The sequence below is a fragment of the Callorhinus ursinus genome, unplaced genomic scaffold, assembly GCF_003265705.2.
Source record: "Callorhinus ursinus isolate GAN/ISIS: 27379988/994484 unplaced genomic scaffold, GSC_fseal_2.0 scaffold9, whole genome shotgun sequence".
NCBI lineage: Eukaryota > Metazoa > Chordata > Mammalia > Carnivora > Otariidae > Callorhinus > Callorhinus ursinus.
Genome location: NW_027397071.1, coordinates 3926308 through 3945632, shown reverse-complemented (window position 1 = coordinate 3945632; position 19325 = coordinate 3926308). Strand labels below are relative to the sequence as shown.

At 44.0% G+C, this 19325-nt stretch overlaps 1 protein-coding gene across 7 annotated transcripts in view; it reads left to right on the top strand.

Annotated features, from left to right (window-relative positions):
- Window positions 1–19325, top strand: part of SLC22A15 (solute carrier family 22 member 15) — a 67320-nt gene that overhangs the window by 32163 nt on the left and 15832 nt on the right. For 6 of the 7 annotated variants that reach the window (XR_012379307.1, XR_012379308.1, XM_073896077.1 and 3 more), the window contains exons 5-8: window positions 574–703; window positions 5448–5663; window positions 11759–11899; window positions 14138–14223. Coding sequence is in view for 5 of the 7 variants with exons in the window: in XM_073896077.1 (XP_073752178.1) it covers window positions 574–703; window positions 5448–5663; window positions 11759–11899; window positions 14138–14223 (573 nt within the window). In the remaining 2 variants the exon portion in view is untranslated. The remainder of the gene's footprint in view (window positions 1–573; window positions 704–5447; window positions 5664–11758; window positions 11900–14137; window positions 14224–19325) is intronic. The other variant, XM_073896078.1, reaches the window with a different exon arrangement.

Here is a 19325-nt window from a genome sequence, read left to right as displayed (position 1 = left end):
CTCCCCCTGCTTGTGTTCCCTCTCTTGCTGTGTCTCTCTCTGTCAAATAAAATAAGTAAAATCTTTTAAAAAAAGAAAAAAAGAAAGGAACAGAGAGCTATAAAATGCCCTGGTATCCGGTGCTGATACACCAAATGGGGAAGGGCAAGAGGGAGAACTGAAGAGTAGCCTGCGATTTAAGGTGAGGATTTGAGGCACAACCTTTGTGATAAGATGAGGTCTCAGTATTGCGATAATCTCATGACCTAAAACCCGTATCGCCAGCCAGCAAGGCGTCCTTCCAAGCTTCAGCTGACGTGCGGGCGGATGTCAGCACAGCCTTCAGCGCAAAAAGCACTATGGCAAACCCTTAAAATTCTTCTTGATCACATGTGGTTTGTATTTTTCACCTGTGCTTCCTCCTTTTCCGCCCACTCACTCGCCTCTCTCCACTTTTCTCATCTGTCAGTACTTGTGTAGGCTTTTCTTTCCTGCTGACACCTCCGAAGGAAGGCATTGGCTCTGTGACTCAGGTTGGAAAGGGTGGCGTGGACGGTGCTTTCTCCAGTAACAGGTGTCTTTTCCCTGAATTAGGATCGATCGGTGGCCTCTTCTTCGCAGTTGGCATTGCCCAGTATGCCCTGTTGGGATACTTCATCCGCTCCTGGAGGACCCTCGCCGTTCTGGTTAACCTACAGGGAACGGTGGTCTTTCTCCTGTCGTTGTGAGTAGTTTTTCCTCTTAGAGGTTTAATTTAATATGCAGAAGGAATGTCTTAAGAGGATGCGGGTCAATGAGCGGCGTTATTCCCTTTCAGGAGTTTGCCTGAACTGACTTTGGTGAAGAGCTAAATCCCGCAAGCGGTCCAATGCTTGGCAGCTGCTGGGAAGAGAGATGCTTAATTAATTCAGAATGCAGGTATCCCTTGTTTCAAGTAACATCTCCATAGATTGCATTTTAACTTTCAAGTTGTTGACCCAGGGTGCCAGTTTCTATTGTAACCTACTGCCTCAAGCCTGGAGATCTTCAGGCTGGATCAGGTCAGGTGCTTGGCATCTGACTCAGGTACAATGGTGCAAATATCACAGTCCATTCATACCCAATATGTAGTGGCAACTGTCCATCCTACAGGTGACCCTTATTTCAGGGCCTCTAAATGTGGACGTGGGGAGACTCTCAGATATGGGAGAAATCCTTAGGGTAGATGGCTCATAGCAGCAAAACGGTGATTCCCTGGTCAGGGCAGGATGCTCCCAACAACTCGCTCAGATGTCACACCGTGGTGCTCTTGAATGCTGTAAGGCGAGCCACCAACTTAGAGCCCTTTTACCAGTTCTTTCTTCCCATAGCAAATACTTTATAGATAATGTCATTAATAGTGTTAATAGTGCTTGTTATATAATACATATTACATAATATATAATAGAAGAATATTATTTATTAATATTCTTCCCTAAATAGCCTCAGACTCCGGTAACAGTAAAACAAATATTTAAGAGACATTTACAGAGTTCTCCATAAAATTAACATTACTGACCATCTTGTTGGGGCTTAGAAACCCAGTTTCACTCGTAAATACTGTGTCACAAAGAAGTAATACTATTCCGTTTCTTATTTCATCATTTTAATGATGTGCTTAAGAACTTTGACATTTGAGGGGTGTCTGGGTTGCTCAGTCAGTTAAGCATCTGCCTCCGGCTCAGGTCATGATCCCAGAGTCCTGGGATCGAGTCCCGGGTCGGGCTCCCTGCTCAGCAGGGAATCTGCTTCTCCCTCTGCCTCTGCCCCCACTCATGCTCTCTTTCTCTCTCTCAAATAAATGAAATCTGGGGAAAAAAAAAAGTTTGAGTTTTTAGTTTTATTTCACCAAAAGTTTTAATGTGCTTGTGAAAGGCTTTCTCCTGAGGTATCCGACCTCTAACTTTAATCATTAAAATCTTTGGAATAAATAAAATTTTCAGCCAGTGGAGTGAAGGATATCTGTGGCAGAATTTTCCTTCAGATGCATCTTTAATGTAGTCGTTCTTTGTTCAAGGTCTACTAATTGAGTTTTGGTGGATTGAGGATTGAACTGAAATCTGTTTTTGTATTCCCTCTGAAATAAGAGAATTAAGCGCAAAAATGAATATAATAGTGGGGCGCCTGGCTGGCTCAGTTGGAAGAGCATGGGACTCTTGATCTCAGGGTTGTGAGTTCGAGCCCCACATTGGGTGTAGAGATGACTTGAAAATAAATAGATAAACTTTAAAGAATGAATATAATAGAAATAGTTTACCTATACTTAAACAAGCAAAATGTATTAAACGTACTTAGTTATGTGAATTGGAATGAGATAATCCTACCAGAAAGGGAAACTAACAACATTTTATTAGTTCGTGTATTATACATTTTGGGAATAAATGGGTACCTAGTGTCATCCTTGAATTAATAAGCAGTCATGTAAATGTGGGTAGATAAATGAATTTTCTTTTTAAATAGCTAATAAGTCTTCTTTAGAGCAACTTTGACGGATGGCATGAGCTGTTCTGCCTGTCTCGTCTGAATGTGGTCTGAGTTTGTTACGGCCCTAGTGCTAGGTGAGGCCATCCACACCCTGGGAGATGAATTCAGGTCAGGAAACAATAGGAAACAGAGAAAAGAGCATGTAAACCCAATATATATATTTATTCCATTAGGCCTTCCCACGGTCAGCCTGCAGTTTATCTTTTCTGATCGTCTCCCAGCCCGTTTCCCATATCCTGTGTGCCGGGCACAGCGAACCGCTTGTAGTTTCTGGCATCATCTTGTGCGGTCCTGCTTCCGTGCCCCCTGCTCGATGCTGCCCCTGCCCTTCCGACACCCTGCTCTCCAGTTCTTCCTAGTTAACTCCTGGCCTCCCGGGTTTGCTCAAATGCTACCCCCTCCCTAACTTCTCCCCATCACACCTCCAGCTACCAGTCATTTGCTTTGGCTTCTGAATTCTCCAGCACTTACCCCGTGCCCTACGAGTGCTCTATTTCCACCTCACACTGGAGCCCGTCTCTTTCTGCACCAGGAGCTTCCTCCCGGGTAGCTGCAGGTGCTGGGCTCGGTCACGTGTCCCCCAGCACCAAAGCCCAGGGCCTTCCGCACAGATGACCCTTCAGATCCATTGGACAGGTGTGGGCACAAAAATATGTGGAAGTAGCCTTCAAAATTAGCTGTCAGCAATGTAAGAAAAAGTCACATTATTTTAGAGTCATACCTTGTTTTTTTTGTTTTACTGGAAACATTAGTGTGTAGTTTAAAAATTCCTCATTTTCACAGTACATGGATTTGAACGGTTTTACTCTAAAAATCAGTGCCTCCATAATTTGCAAGGATTTTCCACCTTCTAAGAAATTCACAGGACATGTTTTGAGCAGAGACAACATTGTTAAATTAGCACTGTAGCTTCTGAAGGTGGCCCCAGCACTGAGCAGAGGGCAGCATGTTGAAAGGCTGCTTTTTCTTTCAAAAACACGTCTTGCTGTTTGATATGCAAAATCTGCATGTGTTGGAATTTATATTCCCGAGTCCATCCGTCGGCAGCGAGGTGAGCCTTTGTGTGAGTAAGCTTCCTGGCTTCTCCAAGTGGGAGGACAGTCAGGTCCTCGGTTTGTGTACAAGACAGACCCGTCCCCACGCAGGAATAGCTTAGTGTTCCAAAGCTTGACTATCTCTCGAGTATAAAAAGGATTTATAAACATTTAGCAGTAATGTAAACATTTGTGTAACAGTAATTTACAGACATTTTAACAGTGACTAATGCTTATCAACCATTCTGAACACAGGGAAGTTTGAGGGAAAGGGGACAGTGACCTAAATGACACAAAGACAGTGACTGTTAGTATTCCAGCTGTTCCCTTGTCTCCTCTCCCTCACCTCCCTGTCCCTGTTGGTTTTGATTTAATTACGACAGACTTCTGGTGTCTCACTTACTTTTCCCTCCCAGCAGCACTCTCCACCTTCATCGTAGGCTTCGTTTATGTTCTTTGTATTTGCATTTAGAGGCAATCAGGTAATGCGTGGTAGCTCGTAAGCCACCTGGTTGTTAGGGCCAGTGGGTCCGCTTGCTGATCGGCCGACCTAACTCCCAGCAGCACAATATTTTGCTTGATTATCTGCTTGTGTATTAGTGATAATAATCGAATGGTAATGACGCTGTAAATCAAGGGATTTTTCAGGCTGTTGTAGAAGGCCTGCGTCCCTGCTTTTGTTGACGATCAAATGTGCACAAATAGTCTCTCCCCAGTAGCAAAGCTCTGCGAGAATTCCTGCTTTCTTGTTTCCTCTGAGCACCTGCTACATCGCCTGGTACAAAATGAATGTGCTCAACAAGTGGTTATTGAAGGACTGCTGTCCACGAAGTTCCAAATTCCGTGGTGTTTGTTGCCACTTCACTATCCTTACGGAAAGACACAGAGAATTCTAAAAGGCATCTTCAGTAGCCAGTGGTACTTATAGGTAGAAGTTTCATTTTAAGCAAATCATGTCACATTAGACCAAAAGGTACTGGATGCTGTATTTAGTAAACAAGGTGTCCCTGTTCCTGTCCCAGTTTGTCTTTGACAAGTCCTCTAGCTGTGCACACAGAAGGGTGAAGAGGAAAAAGGACACATCAGAGAGCTAAGTCTTAAAACTACTGGAAAATATCAATGGCAATATAACTGTTCAATACTTTGTAGTTACAGCAGAAAATAATTTGGTACCTGGAAGTTAACCAGAAAATGACTTTTATTCTTTAAGGTCTTGGGGGGCAGGAAATATCCTGAGGACATAGTAAAGCGAGTGTGTCAACTGATTGGAGTATTTTGTTTTTTTGTTTTTGTTTTTTTTTTTATTTTTTTTATTGTTATGTTAATCACCATGATTGGAGTATTTTGAAGCAGGAAATCCTCGAAAGTAGTTGAGATGTGATGACCCCTGTTTGATTTTTATGTAGTCTTAATCTCTGCCTTCTTAATAACATATCACCATGTTAAAAACGTGTTTTAAAAATTTATTTTTTCTGATGAGACAATAAAAATTACCTTCTCTGTGAGGCTTTGTCAGAACTTAAACACCTGCTATCTCTGTAGTATTATTCTCACACTTGGCCAGGGTTTAGAATGCTCTCTCTGACTTGGGCTTTATGAAAAATTTGTATCACTCAGTATTCTAGGCTTAATTTACCATTATCTATTAAAATTTGTTTAAAAGTAAATGCATACTGCTTACCTTTTCTTTTTTTTAACTGCTGTTTTCGAAGTATGTTCTTGGTTTCCATTCATAAAGCCACCACCTTTTAACCCTGGCATGCTGTTGAAAGTGGCCCCCTCTCTCTTTCACCTGTCATTGGGAGAGATAGTTTTAACCCTCACACGGAATCCGGTTGTGGTGAGGGAATCCACATACTCCTAGGTGAATTGTCTCCTTCGTGTGCCCATGTACCTATATGAATATACAGCCTTTAATGACGTCTCTTTCAGATTCATTCCTGAATCACCTCGTTGGTTATACTCCCAGGGTCGACTGAGTGAGGCTGAAGCGGCTCTGTACCTCATTGCCAAAAGGAACCGCAAGCTCAAGTGCACGTTCTCCCTAACATATCGGGCTAGCAGGAGCCACAGGGAGACCGGAAGTTTCCTGGATCTGTTCCGTTACCGGATCCTCTTGGGGCACACGCTGACCCTGATGTTCATCTGGTAATTATACCTAAGGGGTGTTGTCTTGATCCTCAACTCAGGTTGCTAACGGGCTGTTGATAATGTGTTCCTTCTGCAGGGTTACAGAGACTTTTACCTGATTTGTCAGCTTGAAGTGGTTTTCACAAGAACAGGTCCTCTGTTTCTTAATGCCCATGTTGTGCTCAGCTCGGCTTTCGCAGTACCCTCCGGTCAAGGAGGAACCCACAGTTTATGGATGGCAGGTTTAGCGAACTTGAGTAAACAGACAGCAGAAACACATCTTTGCTCCTGAGCTCTTTCCTGTAAATACTTAAGTACCCCCAACAACCTCCAAAAAAAAGGGGGGGGAAGCAAGCATATTAGAAGAGTTTCTAAGTAGGAGTTTAAAGTCCCTACCTTTGGTGTTAGCATCAAATTGTTCAGATAGCACGCTCTAGTTGTAGCACCTTGTCCTGTACTTTATGTGACATGCTCGCTCGCTCACTCCCGGGGGGTGGGCAGTGTTGTTCCTTGCACAAATGGAGTCCTGGGAGTGTGAAATGAAAGACTCAAAGCCACATGTGCAAATCAGTGCATGAACAGATAGGCATTCTCTGAATCTGATTTTCTCGCTTAGCTTATTCCTACCCGCCTCCCAACATACTCTCAGCATTCATGAGAATCGCACCAAATGATTCAAGATGGCTCCGCTTAAAGAATGAAGCAGAAAGGGGAGAAGTGGACAGGCAGTGCATACAGGGTGTGAATGGCACACGTGTTGTAGTACTGTATAGACGCTCCACGTTTTACTGTGCTTCTCAGAGATTGTGTGTTTTATGGTTGAAGGTTTGTGGGCAACCCTGCATCAAGCAAGTCTACTGGCACCATTTTCCAGTAGTGTTTCCTCACTGCGTAAATTTGTCACATTTTGTTAATTCTCGCAATATTTCAAATTTTTTCGTTAGTATTAGATTTGTCATGGTGATCTGTGATCGGTGATCCTTGGTGTTACTGTTATAATTGTTTGGGGGCACCACGAACCACATCTGTATATGACAGTGAACTTAATAAATGTTGTCTGTGTTCTGGCTGTTCCACTGACTGGCCATTCCCCCATGTCTCTCCCTCTTTTGGGCCTCTATTCCTGGAGACACAACAATATTGGAATTAGGCCAGTTAATTAGGCCTACCATGGTCTCTATGTTTTCGAGTGAAGAGTCACATGTCTCTCACTTCAAATCAAAAGCTAGAAATGACTCAGCTTAGCAAGGAAGTCATGTTGAAAGCCAAAGATAGGCTGAAAGCTAGGCTTCTCCACCAAACAGTTGGCCAAGTTGTGAATAAAGGAAGAGTTCTTAAAGGAAATCAGAAGTGCTACTCCAGTGAACACATGGATGATTAAAAGCAAAACAGTCTTATTGCTGATATGGAGAAAGTTCTAGTGTTCTGGACAAACGATCAAACCAGCCACAGCATTCCCTTAAGCCAGAGCCTGATCCAGAGCAAGGCCCTAACTCTCTTCAATTCTCTGAAGGCTGGGAGAGGTGAGGGAGCTGCAGAAGGAAAGTCTGAAGCTAACAGAGGTTGGTCCATGAGGTTTAAGGAGAGCAACCGTCTCCACAATATAAAAGCACAAGATGAAGCAGCAAGTGCTGATGTAGAAGCTGCAGCAAGTTCTCCAGAAGATCTAGCTAAGACAACTCATGAAGGTGGCTACACTAAACAATAGATTTCCACATAGATGAAACAGCTTTCTTTTGGAAGAAGATGCCATTTAGGACTTTTATAGCGAGAGAAGGGAAGTCAGTACCTGGACATGCTGACTCTTGATAGGGGGATACTGCAGCCGGTGACTTAAAGTGAAACACAGTGCTCACTGACCATTCTGAGAATCCTAGGGCCCTTAAGAACTATGCTAAATCTACTCTGCCTGTCTCTAAAGGGAGCAACAAAGCCTTGTAAACAGATGACAGCACATTTGTTTACAAATATTTTCAGCCCACTGTTGAGACCTACTGCTCAGAGAAAAAAAAAAAAAAGATTCCTTTCAAAATATTACTGCTCACTCACAATACACCTGGGTGCCCAAGAGCTCTGATGGAGACAGACAATGAGATCAATATTGTTTTCATGCCTGCCAACACATCTATTCTGCAGCCCATGGATCAAGGAGTCATTTCAACTTCCAAATCTTATTATTTAAGACATACGTTTCATAACAATATTGGTGCTGTGGATAGTGATTCCTTTGATGGAGCTGGGGAGAGTTCATTGGAAACCTTCTGGAAAAGATTCATCATTCTAGAAGACATTAAGAACATTCATGATTCATAGGAAGAGGTCAAAATATTACCATTAACAAGGGTTTGGAAGAAGCGAATTCCAACGCTCATAGATGACCTTGAGGGGTTCAAGACTTCAGTGGAGACAGTAACTGCAGGTGTGGTGGAAACAGCAAGAGAATGAGAATGAGAAGTAGAGCCTGAAGATGGGACTGCATTGCTGCTATCTCATGATCGAACTTGAACGGATGAAGAGTCGCTTTCTTACGGATGAGCAGAGAAAGTGGTTTCTTGAGATGGACTCGACTCCTGGTGAAGATGCTATGAAGACTGTTGAAATGGCAACGAAGGATTTAGAATATTTTTTAATTTTTTTTTAATTTTTTTATTGTTGTGTTAATCACCATACAAGGATTTAGAATATTACATAAACTTTGTTGATACAGCAGCAGCAGGGTTTGAGAGAATTGACTCCCAATTCTGAAAGAAGTCCTACTGTGGATAGAATGCTGTCAAACAGCATCACATGCTACAGAGGAAATGCTCATGAAAGGAAGAGTCGATTGATGCGGCAAACTTCAATGTTGTATTATTTTAAGAAATTGCCTCAACCACCCCAGCCTTCAGCAATCACCACCCTGTTCCATCAGCAGCCATCAACATCAAGGCAAGACCCTCCACCAGCAAAAAGATGATGACTCACTGAAAGGTCAGATGATGGTTAGCATTTTTTAGCAATAAAATATTTTAAATTAAGATACCTACATTGTTTTTTTAGACGCAATGCTTTTGCACACTTAACAGACTACAAGATAGTGTAAACATAACTTTCCTGTGCACTGGGAAACCAAAAAATTCATCTGACTTGCTTTACTGCAATGCTCACTTTATTGCAGTGGTCTAGAACCCGCAGTATCTCCTAGGAATGCCTGTCCGTTCTGCTAGGGTGCCGTAGACTGGGTCCAGGATTGGGTGTGAACAGCGTATTTACTGACTCGAAGGACTTTTGTGCTGTGGTTGGAATGTATTTGCCATGAAGGCTGCATAGAAATCTACATTTTCATGTGGGGATTAAGGAGAATAATTTTATATGAAAGTGATCTTAGATACAAAGCTGTAAAGAACAGCAGATTGAGGGGAAGAAGCTGTGCATAGAGTTTTCTATCTCATGATTCTCTTTTTCTACCCAGCCAAGCACTGGCTGCCACCTGTATGGTTAGGGGCCAGGGCATATCCACTGCCGCCTTCCCCACAGACCCAGCACCGTGCGGGAATATGACAGACGCAGAGTAAATGTGGAACAGGGGACGCAAGCTTGGAGACATGGAGATTAAGGGAACTTTGAAAAGCCAGACCTGACGACCCAGCCCAGGAGCTACTCATCTGGGTTCTGCCTATTGCAGACATTTACAAAATATGTTCAGGTGCTTCAGGCTCCATTAAAATCCGCATTTGCATGTCATAGAGACAGTCAAACCCTCTGCCTACTTCTTGAGGATGATTTACTTCTTGTGTTTAGGTTTTTTGGGGGGGTTTTTTTGAGGCAGATTAACTTTAGATTCTGGCCTTCAGGGGTTAAAAAACAGACGAACAAACAAAGTAGCCTGGGAGCCAGGGAGAATGCCCCTTATTTTCTTATCTTACACAGCCAAAGGAGTTCTTCTCGAATAAACCTCTTCCCCCTGGGCTCCGAATGCTAAAATACGCAATAATAGAGACACTGTCATTCCACATAACTGCTGTTTTTGAAGATGCCGTAAAATTCTGAAGTCTTTTCTGTGGATCTGTCTTTGAAGAAAGCCCTTACCTGGGAGCAAAACGATACCTCTGTGGTTCACATCTGTTCCTTTGGTTATTTCCCACAGTAGTTTCTTTTTAAATAGTTCTTTGATGCCCTAAATATACTGTTAAATATTATGCAAGCATTCTAAATTTTGCTTGGGGCCCATAAAAAGGATTGAAATGATTTTAATAGCTGTAATTACGCATCCCAACGACCAACTTGCCATTAAGGAACCTCGCAAGCAGAGTCCCCGCCGTGGGACCATAAGCCGTCCTTGCCTACGCTCTCCCCATGTTCACCCACCACCAGCGGCTTCTGCACGCCTCTCGCATCCTGAACTGGCCTTGTTTATTTATGCCTGACTTGCTACCATCCCGACTGGGTTTAAATATGTGTGTTTCCACGGCTGGAATGACTTCACTGGGATTTCTATTTGATTGATTGATCGAGTGTGTGCGAGAGTGAGCTTGGAAGGGGGGTGGATGGAGGGGCAGAGAGAGAGAGAGAATCCCAAGATGCAGGGCTCGATCTCACAACCCTGCAGTCATGAACTGAGCTGAAATCAAGAGTTGGACGCTTAACCAACTGAGCCCCCCAGGCACCCCGGGATTTCTGTTTTAAGTGCAGAGTAGACACACACTGATGCATACAGCACATGGCAGAGGAGGCTGTCTCCTGCAGGTAGAAAGAATTTTTAAAATACTTTAGAAAGCTGCATGGGTTTAAATTTGTTTCGCTTCCTCCTTGCAGACAAGGTGCTAGGGGACAGGGAAAACAGGCAGCTCAGTGTCACTTTGCATCCTTACACATGATGTCCTGGCTCCGACACTGCTCATCATCCTTAGTACATGAGTGACAGCTCCACCCAGTGAGCTGTAATAGGAAGTAGCTGCTGCCGCTGGCTCATTTGCCAGGGAGGGATGCCCCACTAAGCATCCAGCTCTAGACGTCTCTCTCCCCTCCTCCCATCCCTCTCCTGTTCACTGCAGCCCCTTCTTAATAGCCCAGGGCACTTGGCCCACTTCGCTGTTTTGGCAGAGATGGAGAGAAAGCTTTCCTTCTGCTGTTTGATCTCATCATAGTCACAGCTTATTGGACCTTTTCCAAGGAAAACTAAAGGGAAACAAACAGAAACTTTCCTGTAATAAACACCGTCAAAGCAAATTGCAAAAACGTAAAAACTGATGGACTTCCAAAGCCTGTAGTACATTTTATAGAAATGTTTGGTTTCCAAAATATATCCATAGACTAGTAAAGCCTAGTTTTAGGGTTTTGTTTCTGTTTGCGTTCTGTTCTGTTTCGTTTTGTTTTTAATAATTCAGTTACCTAGGCACAGGAAACTTCACTCTGAGAAAACCCCAACTTGGAGCTTCAGGATGGCACTTTGGGCTCCTCCGTTCCTGGCCCATAGGAGGTGAGCTCAGTGCCTGGCCCAGTGCCTGCCACCCAGGAGCCTCTCCCCAAGTACAGAAAGAAACCGATGGCTTCTCAAAGGGTCCTTCCTCAGCTGACCCTCCTGGAGGATCCTGCCTCCGCTGGGCTCCTGGTCTTCTCTTTCCTGTCCGGGTGGGTCGAGAACCTGGTCAGGGGGTTGGAGGGCCAGTCACTTCTGGCCTGCAGATGACCCACCGATCATCCAGCCACTTCTCGGCGCGCCTTCTCAGCACCATCCCCTGTTGGCTTTCCCCTCGGGAGCTCTTTCCTAGAGTCGTTTATCACCTACAGCAAGTATTCGTAAACTGCTGGATTAAATAAAGCAAGACTAGTCGTGGTCTTCTTCTAAATGCAGATATGCTTGATGAAAGGACAGAGGATGTCTTTGCTCTTTCAGGAGCTGACCACTCATCTGCTTTAGAGAGCATCTCCGCGTAGCTCGGTAACTTCCAAGGCCCCTTTCATTTGTATTTTTTCCTTGTATACATTTAGATTGGGATAGAAACACTCCGTGGGAATGTCATGCTGATTGCTTCAGACAGATAACGTTATACGGAACCAGTGATTGCATCTTCTCTGGCAGATTCTCATGTGCTTTTTCTTTTGGCCCTTCTTGTCTTTTACCCCAATTGCAGGTTTGTGTGCAGCTTGGTGTACTATGGCCTCACTCTGAGCGCAGGTGATCTAGGCGGAAATATTTATGCCAACCTGGCCCTGTCTGGCCTCATAGAGATTCCATCCTACCCTATCTGCATCTACTTGATTAACCAAAAATGGTGAGTATAGTTGAATCTGAAATGCCCCACATAGGATCACGCTCTTGTATACATAAATACTTAAATATTGTTGTCTTTGCCCATAGGCAGTATCTGTTCAGTACTCCAGGGTGATTAGAATTCTTTTTAGACCAAATACAGTTGGAATTCATTTTTTAGTGTGGTATTGCTTGGGTTTCATGTTTATGAGTTTTTCCGTAGGTTTTCAATCCAGTATTAAAATGCACTACCACCGGAAGGGTTTTGGATAGTCTGTGTGTAGTTTGTTAGCCCCAAGAGATAGGATTATTGGCTCTGTGTAGATAGAAGTCCTTCGACCCAGCCCCTATCATGTAGAGGTTCTTACACAGAATTGGAGTAACCTGGAAGGACTTTTCTTACCTCTTTAAGACCCACTCGACTTTGTGGAGGGGAGGAATACACCCTGCTTTTGCTACTTGTTAGTGAGGAGTTTTACAGTACTTTTTAAACAGAGCACCATTTCCTCAGTTTCTCTATGAGATCGCTTCTGTTACTGAGCCCTGACCAGAGCAACTGAAAATCCCATTCAGTGTGAACCAACCAGATTGTGCCATTTCCCATTATCCAGAAATCATCATTTTAACCCAAACAGCATTCCTTTTGCACTATACTTGGTGCTGTTGTTGTGGATGGTGGGTTGGTTCAGTGCATCTTGAAGGGCAGGTTTGGATTCTGTTCAGTTGAAAGGCTTTTCTCTGGGGGTGGTCCCGATTGTCCCCAGTGACCCCTCTGTTAGGACTGAGCTTGTTGTCACCGTGGTCCAAGAGCTGAGTCAGGCTGTATATCCAGAAATCGGTCCCCATCACCTCCAGTGAGCCAGACACCCCTCCCTTGTGCTGTCATAGCTTCCATGCTCACCTCGGGTGACCACCTACGGTTTTAGAAGGATGCCGTCCCAGGGAGTAGCCTGTATGGCTTTGTGTCCCCACTGCCTGCCTAGCGTGGCACCTGTCCATTGAAAGGCACTCAGTACTGATGTTAAGTGCGGCACAATGACCTGGAGACCCACGTGTCATCCTGTCTTCCAGCCACTTACAACTGAGTGCAAATCTAGTCTCAGGCACATGTTACTTTTATGGCTTTGACAGGTGACGGCTTTGACAAGTAAGCTTCCATGTACTTATCCTTAAACTAGGGCTTATAAAATTCCCCGGCAGAATTGTTAATAAAGGTTACAAGCGCTATGGAAGTTCCTGCAGGGGACCTAGCAATTCATAGGCCCCTAGTGGAAGGGAGGCTTGTCGATGCCAGTGCCTTTCACCCAAGCCTCCAGCAATTCTTTGAAAATTAGTTCCCTTAATAAAGTGTGCAATACATGTCACTTAATTCTGACATACTAACAAGAAATTTTTTTCAGTTTGTATTTTTAAGAGAGAGAGCCTTGTTTTACAGTGTTTAAAATTTGCAACGACGTGGATGGAACTAGAGGGTATTATACGAAATGAAGTAAGTCGGAGAAAGACAGTTATCATATGATTTCACTCATATGTGGAATTTAAGAAACAAAACAGATGAACATAGGGGGAGAGAAGGAAAAATGAAACAAGACGAAATCAGAGAGGGAGACAAACCATAAAAGACCCTTAATCATAGGAAACAAACTGAGGGTTGCTGGAGGGGTGGGGGGTGGGGGGACGGGGTAACTGGGTGATGGACATTGAGGAGGGCACGTGATGGGATGAGCAGTGGGTGTTATTTGTAACTTATAAATCACTGACCTCTACCTCTGAAACTATTAATACACTATATGTGAATTAATTGATTTTAAATAAAGTTTAAAAAATGAACTGCTAAAGATTCATGTAATGAGAAGAGGAAGTGAGCTGAAGACTCCGTTCTCCATAGTTCATTTCCATTCTCTGGAAGAGGGAGAGCATAGCGCATGCCTTACAGGTTTATTGTGAGGACTAAGTAAGATACTCGATGGACAGCATTCAGCACTGCCTGGAACATAGTGAACCCTCACAGAAATCAATAGAATGATTCTCTGTTCTTTTCCTGCACACGTCATTCAGTCCTGACATCGGCCAGTTTTCTCTTGTTTTGTGATGGTTACGTATTTTATGTCCTGGTCAGTCACATCTGCCACCCATTCCTTAAGCAACGATGAACATATATAATGAAACTGGGGACATTTCAGAAAGAAAGTTCGGGAGACGAAGCAGATGAATTTATAAGATCCTCAAGAGAAATGTGTGATGTCTTTCTGTTGTTTAGGTTTGGTCGGAAGCGGACATTAGCGGCATTTCTGTGCCTAGGAGGACTGGCTTGTCTTATTATAATGTTTCTTCCAGAAAAGAAAGGTATGCCTTTCAGATTTCTACACATAAGGGTTTTGAACAGCACTTTTATTACAATGAATCTCAATATAGTAGAGAGATTACCATATGCCATGCTTCATTTCTGTGATTGCATATTATTTAGCGATTGTGTGGGGTATAATGGGCCAGATTCTTCCCATTGCCTAAACTATTCTCTGGGTGAATAATGGGCTTAGAGGTGCACTATTAATTCTTTCAGGCGATTAAGCTACCATCTGGGGTGTCTGGGCTGCAGTACTGGTGACATTAGAGTTGTTTATTTGATGATGGGGAGGACCATTTAGCTCTGCAGAGAGAGAAACTCCACCCAGGGCTACGGATCTGTACTCCCCACTCCAGACAATCACAGATCAGAGTCACCGGTTCCCAAAGGCAGCTTTGGTGCCCTCTGCATGACCACCATCCATACTTCCAGGGCCTCCTGATCATAACGGCACCACAGGAAGAGGGGCTGTTCACTGTTGGTGACAACGGATGTTTTCCCAGTCTTATATAAAGTGTGAACAAATCATCTTTAGGAAACTTTGGTATTTTTATATATTTGTAGCTTTGCTGTGCATCCTTATCTAACTTGATTTCTGCCCTTCTATAGAATTTATGTTAGAGAGTGATGGTTCTCAGCCTTTTTTTTTTTTTTCTTTTTGGCACTAGCACACCTGACACATGCTAGCTATCTTGTCAAAAACTGATTCGGGCAGTGCTTTCCAACAATGCGGGTGGGTCATAACTAACACTGGACTGCTAGGGCAGATGGTAGCACAAAAGCCCTGTTTGGGGGGCTTTGGGATCTTAATAGGTCTCCATCCTGGAGCTTTTACTTCAGGTGGGAATCATTGTGAAGTGGCTTAACATAAGGTTTGACAGTGCTCGAAACAGCTGAAGAATTTACTTGCTGACCTGACATATCACGTAGGAAACCCTCCTTTGGTCGTTGCTTCTCCTTGAGATTCGGGTGTAGCAGTGTCTCACCCAAGACCCCAAGGCCACGTGTTCTAGTTCTGTAACCCCCAGGACACCTGCTGTGCTGCTGGTCACCACCTCAAGTCCTGTGCCTTCAATCCAGGGGGCGGTTCGTTCACTACTGTGGATGTGACCTGTATGTAGCACAACCTTGTAGTGATTTTCATGGAATCACGGAAACTAGACGTTTCAATGAGTTTACCTATTTCATACTCTCTAAGGAAATTGTTACCTCTACTAGTGCCAGAAAAGGGAGAGTCCTCAGCTCTTGCCTTGCTGTGGGCTTGTAGAACCAAGCACCTGGTTCTGTTTGTCTGGGGTGTCTGGGCTGCAGTACTGGTGACATTAGAGTTGTTTATTTGATGATGGAGCGGACCATTTGACGATGGGAAGCCCACCTCTAGGCAGTAGGGGGCTTCAAATCATCATAGCTTTATTTTTTTTTTTGAAGATTTATTTATTTGAGAGAGCGAGAATGAGAGAGAGAGACAGTACATGAGAGGGGGGAGGGTCAGAGGGAGAAGCAGGCTCCTCGCCGAGCAGGGAGCCCGATGCGGGACTCGATCCCGGGACTCCAGGATCATGACCTGAGCCCAAGGCAGTCGCTTAACCGACTGAGCCACCCAGGCGCCCCATAGCTTTATTTTTTTTAATATTTGTATTTATTTATTTGGTAGACAGAGAGAGCACAAGAGGGGGTAGGGGGGAAGGTCAGAGGCAGAGGGAGAAGCAGACTCCCCACTGAGCAGGGAGCCCAATGCAGGGCTCAATCCCAGGACCCCAGGATCATGACCTGAGCCGAAGGCAGATGCTCAACCCAGGCGCCCCAAGATCATCATAGCTTTAGATTCAGATTTTGTTTTTCATAGACAGCTTGGAAATCCCATTGTTTTCTATCATAGGCCAGTGTTCTAGTTGTCGCCTTGTAAAGAAAACTTTCTCCTTGTTGCCATAAGCACCCCTGTAACCTGTCACACCTCTCCCAGCCAGGCCTCCTTCCACTTAGCTGTGCACTCCGGGGTACAGCCCGCAGCCCAGCACTCTGCATGTGGCTCTTTCAAAGTGAAAGCAGATGTGTGGTCTCCAGCCAGACCTGGCCTCACTCTCTGCTCACTTGTGGTTGGTTTTAAGAAAGAAGCTTGAGCCCTTTGTCGTTGGTGCCCCTGGGTGGACACAGAGTAAGGAGTACTCCAAGAGTGCGCCTCAGCAATGTGGTACCTCTGTTATACTTAGAAAAGTGCACATCTAGTCTGTTTTTGAAGATTTCCAGGAAAAGAAATCTCACTACATCCCTTAGAAAATTGTTTAGCCATGAGAACTGGCCTCTTCCACTACAACTGAGCCTATTCCCTTTCATTTTATTCATCACTAGAGATAGAGAAGAGATGACCACCCCTCCCTTCCTTTTTTTTTTTGCATAATCCTTTCTATATTTGCTGGGAGTCACCTACTCCTGAATCTTCACTTCCTTAAGCTGAAAAAATTTGTTCCTTAAACTTTCTTTGAACCTTTCATATTTACTCCTTAAAGCATTTTGATGGCTCTCTTTTATTTACTTTTTTTAGATTTTATTTATTTTTTTGACAGAGAGACACAGCAAGAGAGGGAACACAAGCAGGGGGAGTGGGAGAGGGAGAAGCAGGCTTCCCGCTGAGCAGAGAGCTCGATGCAGGCTTGATGCGGGGCTCGATCCCAGGACCCTGGGATCATGACCTGAGCCGAAGGCAGACGGTTAATGACTGAGCCACCCAGGCGCCCCTCGATGGCTCTCTTTTAAATCTCAGTTTGTTCAGGGGCACCTGGGTGGCTCAGTCATTAAGTGTCTGCTTTCGGCTCAGGTCATGATCCCAGGGTCCTGGGATCGAGCCCTGCATCGGGCTCCCTGCTCCGCGGGAAGCCTGCTTCTCCCTCTCCCACTCCCTCTGCTTGTGTTCCCTCTCTCGCTGTCTCTCTCTCTGTCAAATAAATAAAATAAAAGTCTTTAAAAATAAACAAGTAAATCTCAGTTTGTTCAAAGTTCTGAGCCTTAAGCTACTTCTTACAAAAGTTCTGATAAGTATATGTTGAGAAAGAGACCTAGTAGTTTGGTGAAAAATTCTATTAGCATCTTGTGTGAGCTTGGAGACCACTCATCTTCTCATGCTCTTTGTGCCCATTTTCCCTCACTTTTCCCCACCAAACACACCTTCACTCTCTTCTTTCTGCCAACAAAGGTGTCCCAGTACCTACCAACTTTTTTTGTGGTACCTGCGTGTGATTGTGGTTCTCTGTGTGACAGACAGACATATATACGGGTACACCTCTAGAAGAAACCACCTGTCTGCTAGAAAACAGATTGTTTGGCATTCCTCAGCCTGCGGTTTATAATTATTAGGCAAAGCATCCTGCCCAGTGCATTTTCGCACATTGGTTGGCCTCCAAGTAAATGTTCTCCCTGGAGGTAGTGTTACCAGGTGGCCACTAATATTTTTGTACAGATTTCTCATCATTCATTTTAGCTGATTTTTATCCTTGCTTAAAGGATCCTAATTAAACCTACAATACTGATTATCATTTATGAAGGGATGACTATATACTGGGTTCTCTTCATATATAGAAGATACTATATATTATCCCCATTTGATAAGGAAACTAAAGTTCAGATAGGTCAAGCACCTTGTCTAAGTTGGCACAGCAAGGAAGCAGCACACTTAGGATTCAGATTTCAGGTCTTTCGGACTCTAAAATCAATGCTGTTTGGGGAATGCTGTTTTGCTCTCTTAAGAGTTTTATAGCCAAAGTATTCATTACACATGGTGAGGTTGTTGTCTTAGAGAATTAATGCTGCCTAATTAGAGCCAGTTCTTAACTCTTTAGTAGACAGGTCTGATGGGAAGTGGCCAGGGTTCAAGAACTTGGGTTGCCAGAGTGACACTGGGCTCTTGTTGGCAAGGATGTTCCTGGTAGTTGTGGTCCAGCCAGAGTCTGAATACTAGGGAATCACAGCCCACGACCAGTTAAACAAGTTTCACAGTTGAAAGAGTGTCCTCAGACTACTCTGAGCACCTTTATATCTCATTTCTTTTATCAACCTTTGTCTGCCCATTCTTTAGTCACTTGACTTCTCTAGTGCTTGCTATATACCGGATATTATTCATAAACAAGACCTAGTCCCTGGACTCAAAGAGCTTACAATCTGGTGAAGAAAATGAGTGATTAGAGAAAAATAACAACAATAAAGTCAGAAGGTACCGTATGAGGATTGACAACAAAATGCTATGGGGACTTTAACTTCGGACCACAATCATAATAGAGACCCGCTATTCTCCTGCGTTAAACAACTCTAAAACCAGACAAAATATAAGAAGCACGGATTTTCAGACCCTGGACAATAGGCTGCACAGGACAGGCAGTAATCCCCGAGTGGAAGGAAACAAAGTGCTTCCTAACTGTGACCTAGCTCAGGGTCTCTAAGCCACGGTGCAAGGATGGGGAGCCCAGCAAATCCTGGTACTTTACTGAATTCAGAAGACAGTAGCATTAAAACTTGGGGAGGGCAAGATTTCTAGAATGTGCTAGAAAATATACCGGAGAGGGATAAGATACACAGAGGAAGAATTCCAGAGATCTGCAGAACAGGCCTCAAAGTCGTTGGCTGCTTACTGATCTTTGCGTGTGTTTGAGGAAGCTACTGAGGCCAGAGAGAGGACCACCAGGAAGCAGCGTTCGGGTCAATTCTTGGAACCCAAGGCCGTGCCCAGTCTGTGTTCTTTTCAGCCAGATGTGCGGTGCTGGGTAGAGACCTCCTGGGTCAGAGAAGCCCTACGTTCAAGGCTGTTCTCTGCTTGCCCTCAGAGTGCTTTAAAAATCTCAGAAGGATGAAGTGATTTCAAGTAACTTAACTGTATCCCAGAATAAAGAGCAACAGTATTTAAAGGAATACAGTAAAATCCAGCACCTAACAAGGTAACATCCACAGTATATGGCATCCAGCCAATATCACGAGGCAGGAAAATACCACTGATAACCAACCAGGAGATATATCAATAGAAACAAAACCAGAAATGACCCAGATGACAGAAGGAGGAGAAAAGAACTTTAATAAAACAGCTATTATCAATTTGTTCCACATGTTTAAGAAGATA